Source organism: Myotis davidii, unplaced genomic scaffold (assembly GCF_000327345.1).
Source record: "Myotis davidii unplaced genomic scaffold, ASM32734v1 scaffold144, whole genome shotgun sequence".
Lineage (NCBI taxonomy): Eukaryota > Metazoa > Chordata > Mammalia > Chiroptera > Vespertilionidae > Myotis > Myotis davidii.
Genome location: NW_006297066.1, coordinates 425,286 through 443,717, shown reverse-complemented (window position 1 = coordinate 443,717; position 18,432 = coordinate 425,286). Strand labels below are relative to the sequence as shown.

Below are 18,432 nucleotides of genomic sequence, written 5' to 3'. Positions count from 1 at the left end.
CTGCTCTGAGCCCGACCAGGGGCTGCACCTAGGGATTGGGCCTGCCCTCTGCCACCCGGGAGCAGGCCTAAGCCAGCAGGTTGTTATCTCCCGAGGGGTCCCAGACTGCAGAGGGCACAGGCCGGGCTGAGGCACCCCCCTCCCCCCTGAGTGCACAAATTTTTGTGCACCGGGCCTCTAGTCCTATATAATAAAACCCCATTGACTGAACAGCAGAATTACCAGAATGATGGGTAAACCAGTCGCTATGATGTGCACTGATCACCAGGGGGAAGACATTCAATGCAGGAGCTGCCCCCTGGTGGTCAGTGTGCTACTATAGTGAGAGCTGCTACTCTGCTGACGGCATGAGTTGCTGATCCCACTGTGAACCCCCAGACGAAGGGCAGGAACCTGGGCTGCGATTGTTGCCTCCTTGCCCGGCCTCCGGACACCTGCAGGCTGTGCAGTATCTCTGCTGAGCTCGCAGAGCTGACCCCAGAGGCTGGGAGGCCGATTCATGGCCACCGTGGGACTGAGGCCTACTCCACCACCTCTCAGTGCTATTGTCCCTGGGCCCGGTCCTGATCAGATTCCCTGGAGAAACAAGTGGTCCACGGAAGATGCCAGACCAGGAAGCAGCTGCTCAGATGATGCTGGTCCACAGCTGCTCGCTGACTGGGATGAATGGAGCTCCCACAGCGGCTGATCCCTGCAGGCCACTCACCAGTGCACAAATCCCGTTCACCGGACCTCTAGTCAACAATAAAAATATATTAAAAAAATAAGAAAGAAAAGAAAACACAAAATCAAACCAAAGCAATCTTTGGTTGAATTTTGATTTTTAACCAATGATTTCGGAAATGCATCTTTTTCTATATACTGGCACAATAAAGAATTTATGAAAAAACAAAGACAAAAAACAAAGCTTTCAATAAGTTACTTTAAACCTATCATAATCATCCTCGCATTCTACCAAAAAGCACTCTGCCTAATGTGTATTCTACCATGAAGCTGTGCTGCAATATACATGGGGGTATATATATCTTCTCTCCTAAGTTTTTTCTTTTTCTTCAGATAAATACCCAGAAGTGGGGTTTCTGGGTTGTATGGTAGTTCTATTTTTAATATTTTGAGGAACCTTCACACTTCATAGTGGCTTCTGTAACTCATTTACCATTTCTTGATTGGGCTTTCACTGTCTGCAAGAAAAACAAAGTGTTGCTTAAGAAGTAAAATGGGAATAGTATCACAGACTCAGCAGTATTTACCAATAGGTTAGGATCCATTTTATATTTATAAAGTGTTCTTGAATCTCCTCTGGAAATTCTACATAATGTACCATGGTATATTATGAAAAATGTCTAATTGTAGACACCAACTAAATATTGTTGGATCTAACATGTATTCTGGTTACAGACTAAGATTTTGGTATATCTAGATCTTTGAATAGAATTTTAGGTTTAAATTCTTCAAAAATTAAGATATAACGCTGTATGGTCTAATAACAATTTTTATTTACCCATTTGTCAAGTTTATTTTACTATCTATGTTTTTTACCTGTTTTCTCTTCCAAAGGTTCAGGTGCATTAAAACCAAAGATTAGGTCAGTTCATTGGATTTAGGAAGCCAGTGTGTTATTTGATGCCCTCTAATTTTGACATGTTAACAACTTTACAATTAACCATGAGGGATAACATTTAATATTAATAAGTATTATGTGCTGCCTTTTAAGATAATTTCTGAAGTACATTCATTTATACTTTTAATTTCTAGACTATTTGAGACTAATACTATTAAGTATTTTTGGTTCCATACCCATGGAATTTTACTTATAAAAATAAATTCTTAGCATACAAAAAGTTCATAAAGGGGAAATTTACATTTTATATTTTAATTTTACATAAAAGAATTATAACAGCTTATTTTAAGAAAGCAAGTAATCTAATTTGCCATGTTTTTGCTGATGTAGCTTTTGTTTTAAGACTTAAACTTAAAATGCTTCATTATTAGTGAACATCGTGTAGCATTTAGTTTAATTTAATTACTACTTAATGCATTTTCATGTTTTGGCAAACAATTATGAGTAAACTATTATTTACTGTTTCTTGCATCGTCATAAGTTGAAAATAATAATACATATAACACGTGATTGTTGCAAAGGTTAAATTTATTTTTTCATTGTCAAGTTCATATCTGCAGAGAAATTTTAACTATTTCTAACAATACCTTTCTTATTATAGCTGGTATATTTTTATTTTTTCTCTTATTTAAAGTCGTAATACGTTTTTTCTTAAGTTTATAATCTTTTTTAAAAAGTTTTTATCAAATTTATTGGGTTAACATTGGTTAATAGGACCATATAGATTTCAAGTTTACTTTTCTGTGATATAAGATCTGTATATTGTAGTGTGTGCCCATCCCTCAAATGAAACCATCTCCTGTCTCCATATATTAGGCTCATCTCCCCGCCCCCCCTTCCCACTCCTTTCCCTCTGGTAACCAGCACACTGCGGTCTGTGTCCACAAGTTTCACTTTTATATCCCACATATGAGTGAAATCATATGGTTCTTGGGTTTTCCTGATTGATTGATTTCACTTAGCATAATAGGCCCATCCATGTTGTCACAAATGGCAGTATTTTGTTTTTTTCTTATGGTTGAATAGTATTCCATTGTATATATGCACCACATCTTTTTTATTCAGTCCTATCAAAGGACATTTTGGTTATCTTCATGTCTTGGTTACTGTGAATAATGCTGCAATGAACATAGGGGTGCATATATCTTTGCAAATACTTGTTTTCCAGTTTTCGGGGTAGATGCCCAGGAGAGGATTGCTGGGTCATATGATAACTTTATTCTTAGTTTTTTGAGGAACTGCCATTCTGTTTTCCATAGTGGCTGTACCAGTCTACATTCCCAGTGTCAGTGTATTGGAAGGTTCCCTTTTCTCTACAACCGCCCCAACACTTGTTCTTATTTGTCTTTTTTATAATAGCCATTCCAACAGGTGATAACATGAATTTCTTGTTTGGGATTAATTAGGCTTTTGTGGAGTAACGCTGGTATTCAATATGTTGATAAACGTGCATAGAAGTTATTCATGTGCCAGCCACTGTGTGTGTGTGTGTGTGTGTGTGTACGCTTGAAAGTAATAACAAGAAAAACTTACGTTATAGAGTATTAAAGTAAAATTGTATTTACATTTAATATCATCTGGTTTTATATGTTTTCTGATAAAAAACAGTTTATACTAAAAACAATAAGAATGAGAAAATAAAGATGTTTTTATTAGCGTAATAAAATTTAACTCTTAGAGAACTGAAGTGAGAATAACAGAATAATATAATACCATTGATTAATGCGTGGAAGGGTCACAACAAGTATTGTACCTTAAATGTTTCTGTTCTTTAAAACTTTAGGGTTTATTGTGTATTGCCTTTAAAATGAGTATTTAACTTAGTTTTATTTTTTCAGAGCACCTTCAAGTTTAAATCTGAGAGTGATATTCATTTGGCAGAACATCATAAACAGGTTCTATATGATGGAAAACTTGCAACTAGTATTGCATTTACATATAATGCCAAGGCCACTGATGCTCAGCTATGCCTGGAATCCTCACCAAAGGAAAACGCATCAATTTTTGTGCATTCCCCACATGCTTTAATGCTCCAGGTGGGTGAATAGTAACTTATTTTTCATGTTCTCATCCTGGTTAACAGTATTTTTATTTTACATATTAAACATTGTTCATCTATAAATCTACACTACTCTTTGTTTTTCTTTTTGGTTTTCTAGTTCTTTGAATGACATTTTTTTCCTTCTTCCCTTTTTTGGGCAATATACTTTACCTTGGACTTGTCTCCTTAATAGGCTATCTGTCATTTCTGATCTCGTATCTTCTATAGCCTTTGAAAAAAAAATCAGTTGGTTAACTGAACAGATGTTGTTAATATAAAAATATACTTTGGTTTAATAATAGTAGTGTATATCTTCCTAACATAAAATTCCTTGAGTATCTTTAAATCCATTAACAGTATTTCTTATTATAAAAATCCCTTGATTTATAGCTTCATATTTTTAATGTAAAAAATCTCTCAACTTAGATTTCAAATTTCTATTTTATATCAGCATCAAAAATTGTATAATTGAATGTTTTTAAAATGTCTAGCTAATGTTATTTAATTGTATTTGAAGTTATTTGGAACAAGGAAATAGTGATAATATTAAGCTTCAGAAATGTTATCAACATTTTTGTTTTCTGAATGTAGGATGTGAAAGCTATAGTAACACATTCAATTCATAGTGCAATTCATTCAATTGGAGGGATTCAAGTGCTTTTCCCACTTTTTGCCCAACTGGACAATCGACAGCTCAATGACAGTCAAGTGGAAACAACTGTCTGGTAAGTTTTTTTTTTAATGTGTAATTTCTTATATTTTTTACTTACTTAGATTACACCTGGAATACTCGGTATTGTATAAATGTATTATAATATTTGGGTTTTATTCTTAGAGTTTGAATAAAAGTGTTTTAGGGGTAAGACAGATACATATTTAACCATAAAGAGGAGTGACTTCCTTCATTATAAATAAAAAATTCTTACCAGATGAAACATAGTGATTACATTATGCAGCTGAGGAAAAATATTACTCTCAACATTATCCTTTGCAAATACTCATAGATTGGATTGTCCATGAGAAATCCTGTCAGGTTAAATAAAGTTATTAGGGTAAAGTTTATTTTTAAGAATAATATTTAATAACAGTTACATAATTTAAATACTGGTATTATTTTATAATGCTGTTATCATAAGAGTAGCACAGACATTACCTTTTCTTTATGTATAGTTCATGTTTGAGAGCCCAAATCTAACCAGTGTCTATAAAAATTCAATATCTTCTAAGTAGGTTTATTTCTGTTTTTGTAGCTTCCCTCCTTTTTATTAAAAATATCTCATGCATAAAACTCTAATTTAATCATATTTTAGAATCATATATGTAAGAAGTTAAATGTGAATTTTAACAGCTATTTTGGCTGTGTACATTGCTATGTTTAGAGAATTTAAGGGGAAAGTTTTATAGGCAAACAATTTCTACTTCAAAAGTAATATAGGAATGCTTCATTAGTATGCACATGAAATCCTTCATTTTTGAATTGATGAAAAAACTAGTGAATGAAGCAAAGATGGGAAAATTTAAAGTCCACTAAAATATAACATGACTTTCTCATAGTTATTATCTAATCTAGCTATTAACAAAATTCTGTTTTATTATTGCTATTAATATTGTCCTGTGTGTATAAATGTAAATACAAATATTATCTGTACCTTTATAAAATTCAGCTCCCGTTCATAGGTCATGCTTTCTTTCATATCAGTGCAGTATAAAGATTGAAGTTTTGAAGTGACATGGAATCCTGAGGTCATGTCCTGTTATCATACCACTTTTGTATGAGGTCTTAAATAATTTCTTTGGGAGGCCGATCAGCATTTTGGAAAAATAAAACTTTAAATTCCAGTCCTGAATTTCAATTAAAAATGTTTTATCTTTATTATCTAAGTAATCCAGTACACATTATGATCAGTAATTAAAAACTTATTAAGCGCTATGAAAAAAAAAGTTGAATATGAGGTAGCCAGTAGAAAATTCCATGTGTAATTTTAATATTCCTTATGAAATTAATATTAAGTCTATAATTATTTTAACCTGAAATGGAATTATTTTGCTTGAAAAAGAAATATTAGGAAGATTATGCAGTTTGAAATGTTATAACTGAAATTATCCACAATAACTTACATCTTTATAAATAGCTATTATAAAATCTTAGTGCTAAAATTATACTTAACAGTTTATCTGGTTCATTCATCTAACACACATGGTTTTTTTTATTGCCTGTCATTAAAACTCATTTTAGTTTTTACATTATATTTTGGTATTTAAATTGTATTTTATTATGGGGATAAAAGACAGTGTAAAGGTTCAGCATTATGATTTTCATTTTGATTTGTTTGTTTCAAGTTACTTTATATAATTCATTTTAAGTTTTCTCTGTAATAAATAACTTCAGCTTTTTCTGTGATATGTATGTTCTTAGTTTATAACCAATAGAGAACATACAGGTATCACTCTCCTTTTTAATAATAATACATACACAATTCCAAGCTATCCTGTGCTTTTTTGAATTCTTACCAGATGAAACATAATTACTATTTTTTGTTAATTGTGTTAAAAGCCCTTGATGTCTGAGGTTCACTTATTTGTGGACAGTTGTGTGCATCAGTAATATAATCTTTTGTCATTTAAAGTTTTGAAGTGAACATTATAGACGTGTGTTCATCAATAATATGGGCTTTGGGTTTTAAATGTTACATGCAAGTTGTTAAATGGAATTTCTCTCTCTATTTAAAGAACACAGAGTCTTAGCTATAGGATAGGTAAGCATTATTAGAATTTCATGTTTTCTGGGAAAATAATAAATCCATATTTATGAATGAGACCTTGAAATAGCCTATATTTTATTTTTAGTCAGCATAAAAATATTGTGTGGGAATGAAAATCTATTTGAAGTTTTTAAATCTTCCAGATAAAATTCAATAGACTCTATTTTTTTAAATAATTTGTTCACAAATGAAATACATGCCAAAAATTACAATATTACCTAATTCTTAATCACATTTTGGAGAAATTGAGCAAATCTCTAAAATAAGTTATTTGCCTTCTGTGTTTCAAGTTGAAGCATTTTAGGTCCCATGTACTTTCCTCCACTCAGTAGTCATTTTTAATATTTTTTTTCTTTTTCAATAAGACTTAACCTTTATTGGTACTACTGTGCCATTATTATAAACTTTGATGACTTTTACTGGATATAAAGGGCTTAGGATTAAAATAATTTACTGAAAGGATAATCTTATTTCCTGGAGCCTTTAAAAGTAGGCTTTATTTGTTAAGAGAATTTTTGTGGCTTGTTTTATCATAAAGGCTTTGTACTATAGCTATTATATGTGTGCCAGACTTGGGTTCAAATCTGAAGTTTACTATTTATTATTAGTGTAATGCTGAGTGTGTTATTACCGTTTTTTGTGCTTCAGTTTCCACCATTATAAGATTAGTAGTTTACTGGATTATTTAGCTTAAATGCGATAAAAATATATAGCTTAAAATACTAATCACTCAGTACATGATGGTTTTGTTATTATGAGTGTGAGCTAGGGGATCTACAAGATTATCTAAAATACTATGGTTTTATATTTAAAAGATTATATATTATCTCTCTTAAGAATTAGTTGTTATAGGGGCCATATTGTTTTATATTTGAACTTCTTTGTACTTATTTAAGTATACTTTTATTTTGAGTTTTAGTTGTAATTATCAAAACTTCTTTTGAATGATTCTATCCATTTTTTAGATAGAGTGGCTTAAAATTGAGAATTTTAACTCTAGTTTTTAAATATATATAGATATATACATACCTCTCTCTCTCTCTCTCTCTCTCTCTCTCTCTCTCTCTCTCAACATCAATCATCGATCAGCTGCCTCCTGCATGCCCCCCCACCCCCCCACTGGGGATGGTGCCTGCAACTCAGGCATGTGCCTGACCAGGAATCAAGCCATGACCTGCCACTGTGCCATACTGGCTGGTCATTAACTCAAGTTTTGAACAGAGTCAAACATAAAACACCAGGTCAAACAAAGCTTTGACTGGCTTAAGATGATTTTCTTTAGTTGGTTTTGGATTTTGTATAGCTATCCTCTTACTCTACATCTTTAGATATAATATTTTTTACAGACTCTTAACATGTAGCTAGCCATTAGCATGGCATAAAATAACCAACAAAGGAGTAGATAAATACTCTTGAACTGAGTTAACTAACATGTAGCAACACATACAGTATTGTTGATGTGATCTGGTTTTAGTTAGTAAGTAAATGAGGCCAATATGTAGTCACAGTTGTGATTTTATCCTGTTCATAATGATTCTCAATCAGCATGATCACCTTGAGTAATACTGCCCAAGTGACCAAAGCTATTTGGATGTTTTATCATTCCTTGGGGACTAGTAGTATTTTATATTGTACTGGTTGATCTTTCTCAGTCAAGTGAATATTGAGAGCAGTAACTATGCAAATTGCATTTCACTAGACATTTAATAAATACGCCTGCGCCGCGTTTCCTATTGCCCCACCGACCAACACCCCCTAGTTCTTCTAACGCCACTTCTTCAAAATAGACTCGCCCAGACCGAAAACCGACTTCTGCGCCTGGGCCACGAAGTTTCAATCCCACTGTATGTGCATGCCCTCACGTGGTATTTTGTGGAAGAGCCATGCTCAAGGGGCCAAAGAGCTGCATGTGGCTCGCGAGCCGCAGTTTGCGGACCACTGGCTTAGCGGATAGAACGTCGGCCTGCGGACTGAAGGGTCCCAGGATCAATTCTGGTCAAGGGCATGTACCTTGGTTGCGGGCCCATCCCCAGTAGGGGGTGTGCAGGAGGCAGCTGATCAATGTTTCTCTCTCATCGATGTTTCTAACTCTATCCCTCTCCCTTCCTCTCTGTAAAAAATAAGTAAAATATAAAAAATAAATAAACAAAATAATGAGCAGATTAATAAATTATCTCAAGAAGTACAACTCTAAACTTGAAATAATCATATCGTCTGTATTTTGTGTCTAAGAGTGACTCAGTATATTAGAAATTTCATTTTCCTTTGATTTGGATTATCATACACATTGAATACAAATGCCATATTCTTTTTTTTAAATATATTTTATTGATTTTTTACAGAGAGGAAGGGAGAGGGATAGAGAGTTAGAAACACGATCAGCTGCCTCCTGCACACCCCCTACTGGGGATGTGCCCACAACCAAGGTACATGCCCTTGACCGGAATCGAACCTGGGCCCCTTCAGTCTGCAGGCCAATGCTCTATCCATCGAGCCAAACTGGTCAGGCCCAAATGACATATTCTTAAATTTGGCCTACACCCCTTCTTTTTAAGAATGTATGTTATTAAATTCTATGGATGATACAAAATAGAATAAATCTTCCTCATTGTGTGACTTAAGAACTTACTTTGAAAAAATATGTTTTTTGACTCAAGGGATAAATAAGCTTTTTATGTTAAGCAGTTAAAAATATATGAAGCCCTGGACAATGTTACTCAGTGGTTAGAGCATAGGGTTGTGGGTTTGATTCCTGGTCAAGGGCAGGTACCTCGGTTGTAGCTTCCATACCTGGCCCCAGTTGGAGTTTATCCTGGAGGCAATCATTCGATGTGTCTCTCTCACATAGATGTGTCTCTCATCTCTCCCTCTCTCTCCCCCGCCTCTCTTTTTCCCCCTCCATCCCTCCCTCCCTCCCTCCTTTTCTCCCTCCCTCTCCCTGCCTCCTCCCTCTCTCCTCCCTTCCTCCTTCTCTTCTTTCCACTCTATCTAAAATCTTCCTCAGGTGAGGATTAACATGACAGACAAAAAACATATGAAAAGAGTAGTTTTCATTAGAGACAGTGTGATGTGATGAGCAGATCTTCTTTAGGTATAATACAGATTAAGACAAACTGATGTTTTGTTATGTACTATCTGATCTTAGGAGATGGTAATGTCTGAGGGTGTGTCGTAGTAGTAGTAGTAGTAGTAGTAGTAGTAGTAGTAGCAGCGCATGGTGTTTATTGATAACTCACTATGTGCCAGTCACTGTTTGTAATTATATTGTCTTTTCTAATTCTGTTTTGCTGATGAGGGAGGGAAAAATTCAGTAGCTTGTTCAAGGTCCCAGAGATCCAAATGGTAGATTAGAACCAGGGCACTATTCCTGAAAGACTGACTCGAGAGCCTTCATTGGAAACCACTACAGACAACACTGAGAATCAGTTTTGCCAGCTGTGGAATGATTTTAATAATACCAACTTTACTTTATTGTAGTATGCATTTAAATAAGATAGTATATGTAAAGTGTCAGAGTTCCTGGTATATAGTAGGCATTTGATGAGTTTTCTTTCCTTCCTCAGTAAATATTGGTAAGTCTATTGATGTGATACAATCTTGTAGTACTAAAACTTATTTTAATGCTATTTTACCTCTGATAAATTATGTAAACCAAAATGAATTTCAAGTGATAACTTAAATAGTCAGAAGTATATAAATATTTTTCTCAGAAAAGGGTTTTTTTGTTTTATTTTTATTATGAGACGTACTTTAATAGACTGCCTGACAGAATATAATGTATAAAAAGATTTGCCCTAGCCAGTTTTTCCCAGTGGTTAGAAGATCAGCCTGTGCACTGAAGGGTATTGGATTCCATTCCCAGTTAAGGATGTGTACCTGGGTTGTGGGTTTGCTCCCAGTCCTCACTTGAGGTACTTGTAGGAAGCAACCAATGGATGTGTCTCACATGGATGTTTTTCTCTCTTTCTAACCCCTCCCTCCCTTCTACTCTCTGAAAAAAAAAATAATTTAGAGAATCCCTTAACACATTGATGTTAATAATGCTATCATTGAGAATACTCTGGTAATATGAATATTAATGGCTCATTAATTTGGTTAGTGAACTTAAATCAAGATTTCTCCCCCCAAAAATATCTTGCTAACCAGTTATTACAGTAATTATCTTGAACTTTATAGCCTCCTTAATAATTAAGTAGTCCCCTTAATAATTAAAGGTTTCATAGTAAAGTCCTAATTAGAACTAGTTATATGCAAACCAACAAAATTACCTGAAAATTTCAACATTTCAGTGTTCTAACTACCTAATACAGATTTTTTATTAAACTTCACAGTGACATAAAAATCTTTCTTCTGGCTATGTTTCCTGAATTCTTGTTCAAGGAAAAGTGCCTAGTATGTACATAATGTCAAAATTTGATTATCTAATTTTAGACCAACAGATATAAAAAATGAAATATGATTGCTTTCAGTAAGCAAAATAAGTGAGATAAATACTTATTTGTAATGGTTGTCTTTCCTGTGGAGGTTGTTGCTCATATATATAGAAGATAATTACTATTTCAGTTTCCAAAAGTTTTTAAATATTTTTGAACATATACCTATCAAATCATATTACTTTTTTATAGTTTTCAGAAATGTACATCTGTCACTCCTTAGTATGCATATTTGTTGGTTTGCCTGTTTTGTAAAGATTACTAAGTTAGTAATGAAAATATTCTTTCCCATGAGACACAAAAAGTGCCTTTGAAGTATTGTGATACTATTATTGGAAGAGAAAATTTAATAATTTGTGTGGTGAGATTTAATGAGGGTAAAATATAACTTACATTGAATTCACTGAGCAAATTAATTTGTACAGAGTGAAAAATAAAGTACAGTAAGCATTTTGCCTGAAACATAGGGACATTTTAATGTGATGTTCAAATTGTTCTCTCTTCTTTGTTAGGCAAGTCATTTTTATTCCAAGAAATCTGTACAGAGGCTATCTAATAATAAAGCTTCTAGTACTTATGTAATTTAGACTGTTTTTCATAAGTAATTATTTTTCTACAATAATTCTTCAATAAAACGTTTCCTTTAAATTTAGTGAAATCTATTTTAATGCTATGTTACTTTGTGCTGTTTTAGTTTACAACACATAATCTTTAATGCACTTCATGCTTTCGTTTTCCTCTAGTTTGCATATCTACATCATCTGTCATTCAATATTCCAATCATATCTTGGTACAGAAGGTATTGTTATTTTATTATGGAATTGTATTAATTTCTTTTAACTTCTCTATGTCATTAAAATTCTTTTGAAAATAAGTAAATTGCTTTATTTCAATTTTATGGTAATCATACAGTCTAAAAAGAAAATTAGTATTATTTGTTTTTATAAGGAATATTGTCATATGCCTAAATATTTATGATTTAATCTCAAAACTTCAGAATATTTTTAATGAAAAAGTGGGTATAATACTGAGTCTCCCAGGTACTTAGGCTCTTTCCTTCCTTTCTCCTAGATGTGATGACCATTATGTGTAGTGAGTGGAATCTATATAAAAGAAAAAATTAACAGGGCATCATTAGGAGGTTGTGGTTAATTTAGTATTGGGGTTATATGGCCTTTTATTTTTTTAAAATATCTTTTCATTGATTTCAGAGAGGAAGAGAGAGGGAGACAGCGATAGAAACATCAATAATGAGAGAAAATCATTGATTGGCTGTCTCATGCATATTCCTAACTGGGGATCAAGCCTGCAACCTAGACATGTGCCCTTGACCAAAATCAAACCAGGGACCCCTCAGTCCTCAGGCTGATGCCCTGTTCACTGAGTCAAACTGGCCAGGTCTTGGCTTTTATTTTAATTTGTTTCTAGGTTCATGGTCTTGTTATCTAAGTTGACATCTCCCAAAGCTTTCCACTAGCTGCCTTCTATTTAGGCTCCTATACCCAAACCATATGTAAAATATCTCAAACTCAAAATGCCACAAATAAAACTCATAACCTTCGCAGAAGTCTGCACAGTTTCTGTTGCTTTTAACTATTTTTACTTTTAAACTTTATCATTCTTTTTCTCTTTTTTTAAGTAAATTTATTAGGGTGACATTGATTGACATGACCAAATAGGTTTCGGGTGTGGTAAGATCTGTATATTGCACCATGTGCCCACCATCCAAAGTCAAATCTTCTCCTGTCACCATATATTAGGATTCCCTTGTCCCCCCACCCACTTCCCTCTGGCAACCACCACACTGCTGTTTGTGCTCACAAGTTTCAGTTTTATACCCACATATGAGTGGAGTCATATAGTTCTTAACTTTTTCTGACTGGCATATTATACTTAGCATAATATTCTCAGGGTCCATCCATGTTGTTGCAAATGGCAGTATTTTATCCTTCCTTAGAGCTGAGTAGTAGTCTATTGTGTATGGGTATCTTCTTTATCCAGTCCTCTATCAAAGGACACTTTAGTTGTCTCCATGTCTTCGCCACTGTGAATAATGCTGTGAAAGATATATAGGGGTGCATATATCTTTGCAAATTTCCAGTTTTGGGGGTAGATATCCAGAAGAGGGATTGCTGGGTTATATGATAACTTTATTCTTAGTTTTTTGAGGAACTACCAGACTGTTCTCCATAGTGGCTCTACCAGTCTACATTCCCAACCCTTTTTTCCACAACCTTACCAACACTTGTTATTGCTTGCCTTGTTGATAATGGCTGCTCTAACAGGTGTGAGGTGGTATCTCATTGTAGTTTTGATTTGCATTTTCGTAATGGCTAGTGAGGTTGAACGTCTTTTCATGTATCTATTGACTGTTCATATGTCTTCTTGGCAGAGGTGTATTTTCAGGTTTTCTGCCCACTTTTTACTGGTTGTTTTGTTTGATATTGAGTTTTATGAGTTCTTTATTAGAAATGAAACTTTTGTTAAAGCTATTGTTTGGAAATATCATCTTCCATCTGGTTGGCTGCCTCTTTGTTTTGATTTTTTGTTTATTTGTTTGTTTTTTGTCATTTCTTTCGCATTTTAGAAGCTTTTTAATTTTATACAGTCCCATTCATTTATTCTTGCCTTTACGGTCAAGTTAGTAAATGTTCTCTACCACCAAGGTCCATAAGTTTGGTACCTATATTTTCCTCCATATAGCTTATTGTTTCAGGTCTTAAATGTAGGTCTTTGATCCCTTTTGAATTAAGTTTTGTACCTGGGGACAAACTGTAATCCTGTTTCATTCCTTTGCGTGTGCCTTTTCAGTTTTTTCAGCACCATTTATTAAAGAGACTAACTTTACTCCATTGTGTGTTTCTGACTTCTTTGTCAATAATTATCTGTTCACATACATGTGGTTTTATAGCTGGATTCTCTATTCTGTTCCATTGATCTGTGATCTCTCCCAATACCATGCTGTTTTGATTACCATAGCTCTGTAGTATAATTTGAACTTAGTGTGATACCTCCAGCTTCGTTCTTTTTTTCTCAGGATTGTTTTTGCTGTTTGGGGTCTTTTATGGTTCCATACAAATCTGATGATTTCTTGTTCTATTTCTTTAAAAAATGACATTGGGATTTTGATGATGATTGCATTAAATCTGTATGTTGCTTTGGGTAATAAGGCCATTTTTAACTATATTGATTTTTCCAATCCAAGAACATGTGATATTTTCCCATTTTGTTGTGTCTTTTTCACTCTCTTTTAATAATTGTCAGTCTATAGGTCTTTCATGTTCTTTGTTAAGTTTATTTCCAGGTATTTTTATTCTTTGATTTTAGTTGCAAAAGGAAGGCTTTTTGGTGTTGTTTTTTACATTTCTTTTTTATGATGTTTTGTTGTTAGGAAGGCAATGGATTTTTGCATATTGCTTTTGTATCCTGCAACTTGACTGTATTTGTTTGTTGTTTCTAATAGTTTTTGGTGAAGTCTTTAGGTTTTTCTATATATAGAATCAAATCTTTCGAAAAGAGTGACAGTTTTACTTCTTCCTTCCCTATTCGGATGCCTTTTGTTTCTTTCTCTTGCCTTATTGCTCTGGCTAGGACTACCAGCACTATGTTGAATGAGAGTGGTGAGAGTGGACTTCCTCGTCTTGTTCCTGATCTTAGAGGAAAAGCTTTCAGTTTTTCACCATTGAATATGATATTAGCTGACGATTTATCACATATGGCCTTTATTAGTTCAAGATACTTTCCTTCTATTCCTATTTTGAGTGTTTAAATCATAAATGTATGTTGTGTCTTTTCAGATGCTTTTTTTTGTATCTATTGATAAAATCATAGGATTTTTATCCTTTCTCTTGTTAATATGGTGTATTACATTGATTAATTTGTGTCTGTTGAACCCTCCTTGTGCACCTGGAATAAATCTTACTACATTGTGTTTTTTATGTATTTGATTTCCTAGTATTTTGTTGAAGATTTTTGTATCTGTATTAATCCTAGATATTGGTCTATAGTTTTCTTTCTTTGTGTTATCTTTGCCAGGTTTTGGTATCAGGGTTATATTGGCCTCATAAAATGTGTTAAGAAATATTGCCTCTTCTTCAGTTTTTTGAGAAGGATAGGTTTTCAATCTTTGAACATTTGACTATTTGGTCCTGGAATGCTCTTTTTTTGGGAGGTTTTTGATGATTGTTTCAATTTCCTCACTGCTGATTGGTCTATTTAGGTTTTCTAGTTCCTCATGATTTAGTCTAGGAAGGTTATATATTTTAGGAACTTATCCATTTCTTCTGGTTTATTGAATTTGGTGGCATATAATCTTTCTTAATATTCTAATATAATCCTTTTTATATCTGTGATGTCTGTGGGGAAGTCTTCTCTTTCATTTCAGATTTTGTTTACATGGGTCTTTTCCTTTTTTTTCTTAGTGAGTCTAACCAGGGGTTTCTCAATTTTTATCAATGTTTTTAAAGAACCAGCTCTTTGTTTTATTAAATTTTTGTATAGTTATTTTATTCTCTATTTCATTCAATTCTGCCCTAATTTATATTATTTCCTTCTGCTGACTTTGGGTTGCTTTTGTTCTTCTTTTCTAGTTCTTTAAGATGTGATGTTAGGTTGTTTACTTGATATTTCTCTTGTTTCTTGAGATAGGCCTGTAATGATATAAACTTCCCTCTTATTATTACTGTTGCTGCATCCCAGATGTTTTGATGTGTTGTATTGTTATTCTCCTTTGTCTCTATATATCTTTTGATCTTGATCTCGTCTTCCATTTCTTATTTGACCCAGTCAATTTTTTTTAGTAGTATGTTGTTTAATCTCCACATACTTGTTGGTTTCTTTACTTCCTTTTGCAGTTGATTTCTAACTTCAAGGCATTGTGGTTGTAGAATATGCTTGATATAATTTCAGTCTTCTTGAATTTGTTGATGTGAGTTTTGTGACCTAACATATGGTCTATCCTTGAGAATGTTCCATGTGCACTGGAGAATAATGTGTAATCTGATGTTCTGGGATGAAATGTTCTATAAATATCAATTATGTCTATTTGGTCTAGTGTGTCATTTAAGGCCTATATTTCATTATTGATTTTCTGTTTGATTGATATATCTAGAACTGTCAGTGTAGTATTAAGGTCCCCAACTATGATTGTGTTTTGATGTGTTTCTCCCTTTAGCTCTATAAGTAGTTGTTTTATATATATCAGTGCTCTCTGGTTGAGTGCATATATATGAAGAGGTGATATGTTTTCTTGAGTAATGTTCCCTTTAACATTATAAAGTTTCCATCTTTGTCTCTTGTTATCTTGAAATCTATTTTGTCAGATTTAAGTATGTCTAAACCTGCTTTTTTGTGGATGTTAATTTGCTTGAAGAATAATTTTCCACCCTTTTACTTTGCATCTACCTTTGTCCTTTCAGCTTAGATGTGTGTCTTGTAGGCAGCATTTGGTTGGGTTTCATTTTTTGATCCTTTCAGCTACTCTGTGCCTCTTTATGAGTGAATTCAGGCCATTTACACTTAAGGTAATTATTGGATGTCTGAGAATTTCCTATGGCCATTTTATCTTTTGTTTTCTGGTAGCTCTGTGCCCCCATTGGTTCTTTTTCCTTTGTGTTTTTGTTTGGTGGTATTCCATACTTCTTTATTTCCTCTTTTTTAAGCTTTGTGTCCTGTTTTGAAGATTTTTGTGGGTGGTTACCATCCTATCCAATAAAACAAGAACATGCTAATTGACCCTCACACTGTCGCAAAGATGATGGTGCCCACAGCCAATAAGGAGGAAATATACTAATTGACTGTTCCACCTTCAAAGATGGCGGTACCCACAGCCAATAAGGAGGGAATATGCGAACTGATTGCCCTGCCCTCAAAGATGGCAGCGCCCACAGCCAATAAGGGGGGAATATGCTAATTGACTGACCTGCCCTCAAAGATGGTGGTGCCCACAGCCACAAGATGGTCGGCAGGGGAGGGCAGTTGTGGGTGATCAGGCTGACAGGGGAGGGCAGTTAGGGGGGACAGTCCTGCAAGGGAGGGCAGTTAGGGGTGACCTGGCAGTCAGGGGAGGGGAGTTGGGGGCAATCAGGCCGGCAGGGGAGGGCAGTTGGGGGCGATTGTTCCAGCAGCGGAGTGGTTAGGGAGTGATCAGGCTGGCAGGTAGAAGCAGTTAGGGGCAATCAGGCAGGCAGGCAGGCAGGTGAACGGTTGGGAGCCAGCAGTCCTAGATTGTGAGAGGGATGTCTAACTGCCAGTCCCACAGGGATCGGGCCTAAAATGGCAGTCGGACATCCCCCGAGGGGTCACAGATTGGAGAGGGTGCAGGCTGGGCTGAGGGACACCCCTTCCCCCTGCCAGTGTATGAATTTCATGCACTGCGCCTCTAGTTAGGTTTATTAAAAATAAAGTTCATATATACCATAGTATTTTTTTCGTTTGAGTGTAGGTGAAATTCATCCTCCTTTGTCAGTTCAGACCCTAACTCCCCTCCCCTTTTATGTTTTTGTTGTCACAAATTATCCCTGTTTATACTGTGACTTTTTTGGTGACCTTGTAGTTTGTGACCTTCTGTTCTTTGTTTCATGTAGAGTAACTCCTTTGAGTATTTCCTGCAGTGGAGGTTTTCTGGTGATTAAATGCCTCAGCTTCTGTATGTCTTGGGCCATCTTTATTTCTCCTTCATATTTAAAGGATAATTTTGCTGCCCATATTATTCATGGCTGGCAATTTCTCTCTTTCAGACATTCGAATATTTGGTTTCTCTTCTTCCTTGTAGAGTTTCTGCTGACTAGTCAGATGAAATTCTAATGGGTTTTCCTTTATAGCTTTGAGAATTTTTTCCTTCTTTTTTCTTGGTAGCTTTGAGAATTTTTTCTTTGTCATTAATTTTTGACAGTTTTAAAATCAAGTGTCTTGGAGAGGGCCTCTTTGGATTGAGGTAACCAGGTATTCTGTTTGATTCTTGGATTCAAGGATCTAGTTTTTTCCATTGGTTTGGGAAGTTCTTATCCACTATTTGTTTGAATAGACTCTGCATTCTCTTCTTCCTCTCTTCATCCTCTGGAATGCCTGTTATTGTAATATTGCTTTTTCTGATGGAGTCAGATAGTTCTTATAGAACTCTATCATTTGTCTTTATGCTCAGGTCTCTCTTCCTTCTGTGCCTTCTCTAGACTCCTATCTTTGATATCACTAATACTTTCTTCCATCTGGTCGGCTCTGTTTTCTTTGCTCAGTAGTTTACTCTTAATCTCTTTAATTGCATGCTTTATTACCAGGAGTTCTGATTGGTTTTTAAAAAGTCTTAATGTCGAGAGCCCCGGAGTTCAGCCGGTTACGGTCCCAAGCCAGCAGTCGCCCGCTTCTTCTTTTCAACATGACAGATGCCGCTGTGTCTTTTGCCAAGGACTTCCTGGCAGGTGGAGTGGCCGCAGCCATCTCCAAGACAGCCGTAGCACCCATCGAGCGGGTCAAGCTGCTGCTGCAGGTGCAGCATGCCAGCAAGCAAATCACTGCAGATAAGCAATACAAGGGCATTACAGACTGTGTGGTTCGTATCCCCAAGGAGCAGGGACTCCT

General features: G+C 34.9%; 1 protein-coding gene across 1 annotated transcript in view; it reads left to right on the top strand.

Moving 5' to 3' along the window:
* The window catches only part of NBEA (neurobeachin), a gene marked incomplete at its 3' end in the record, with an annotated part of 537,034 nt that overhangs the window by 168,973 nt on the left and 349,629 nt on the right, over positions 1-18,432 (top strand). Inside the window, exons 9-10 of the mRNA XM_015569799.1 lie at positions 3,460-3,657; positions 4,254-4,387. Of these exons, the coding sequence (XP_015425285.1) occupies positions 3,460-3,657; positions 4,254-4,387 (332 nt within the window). The remainder of the gene's footprint in view (positions 1-3,459; positions 3,658-4,253; positions 4,388-18,432) is intronic.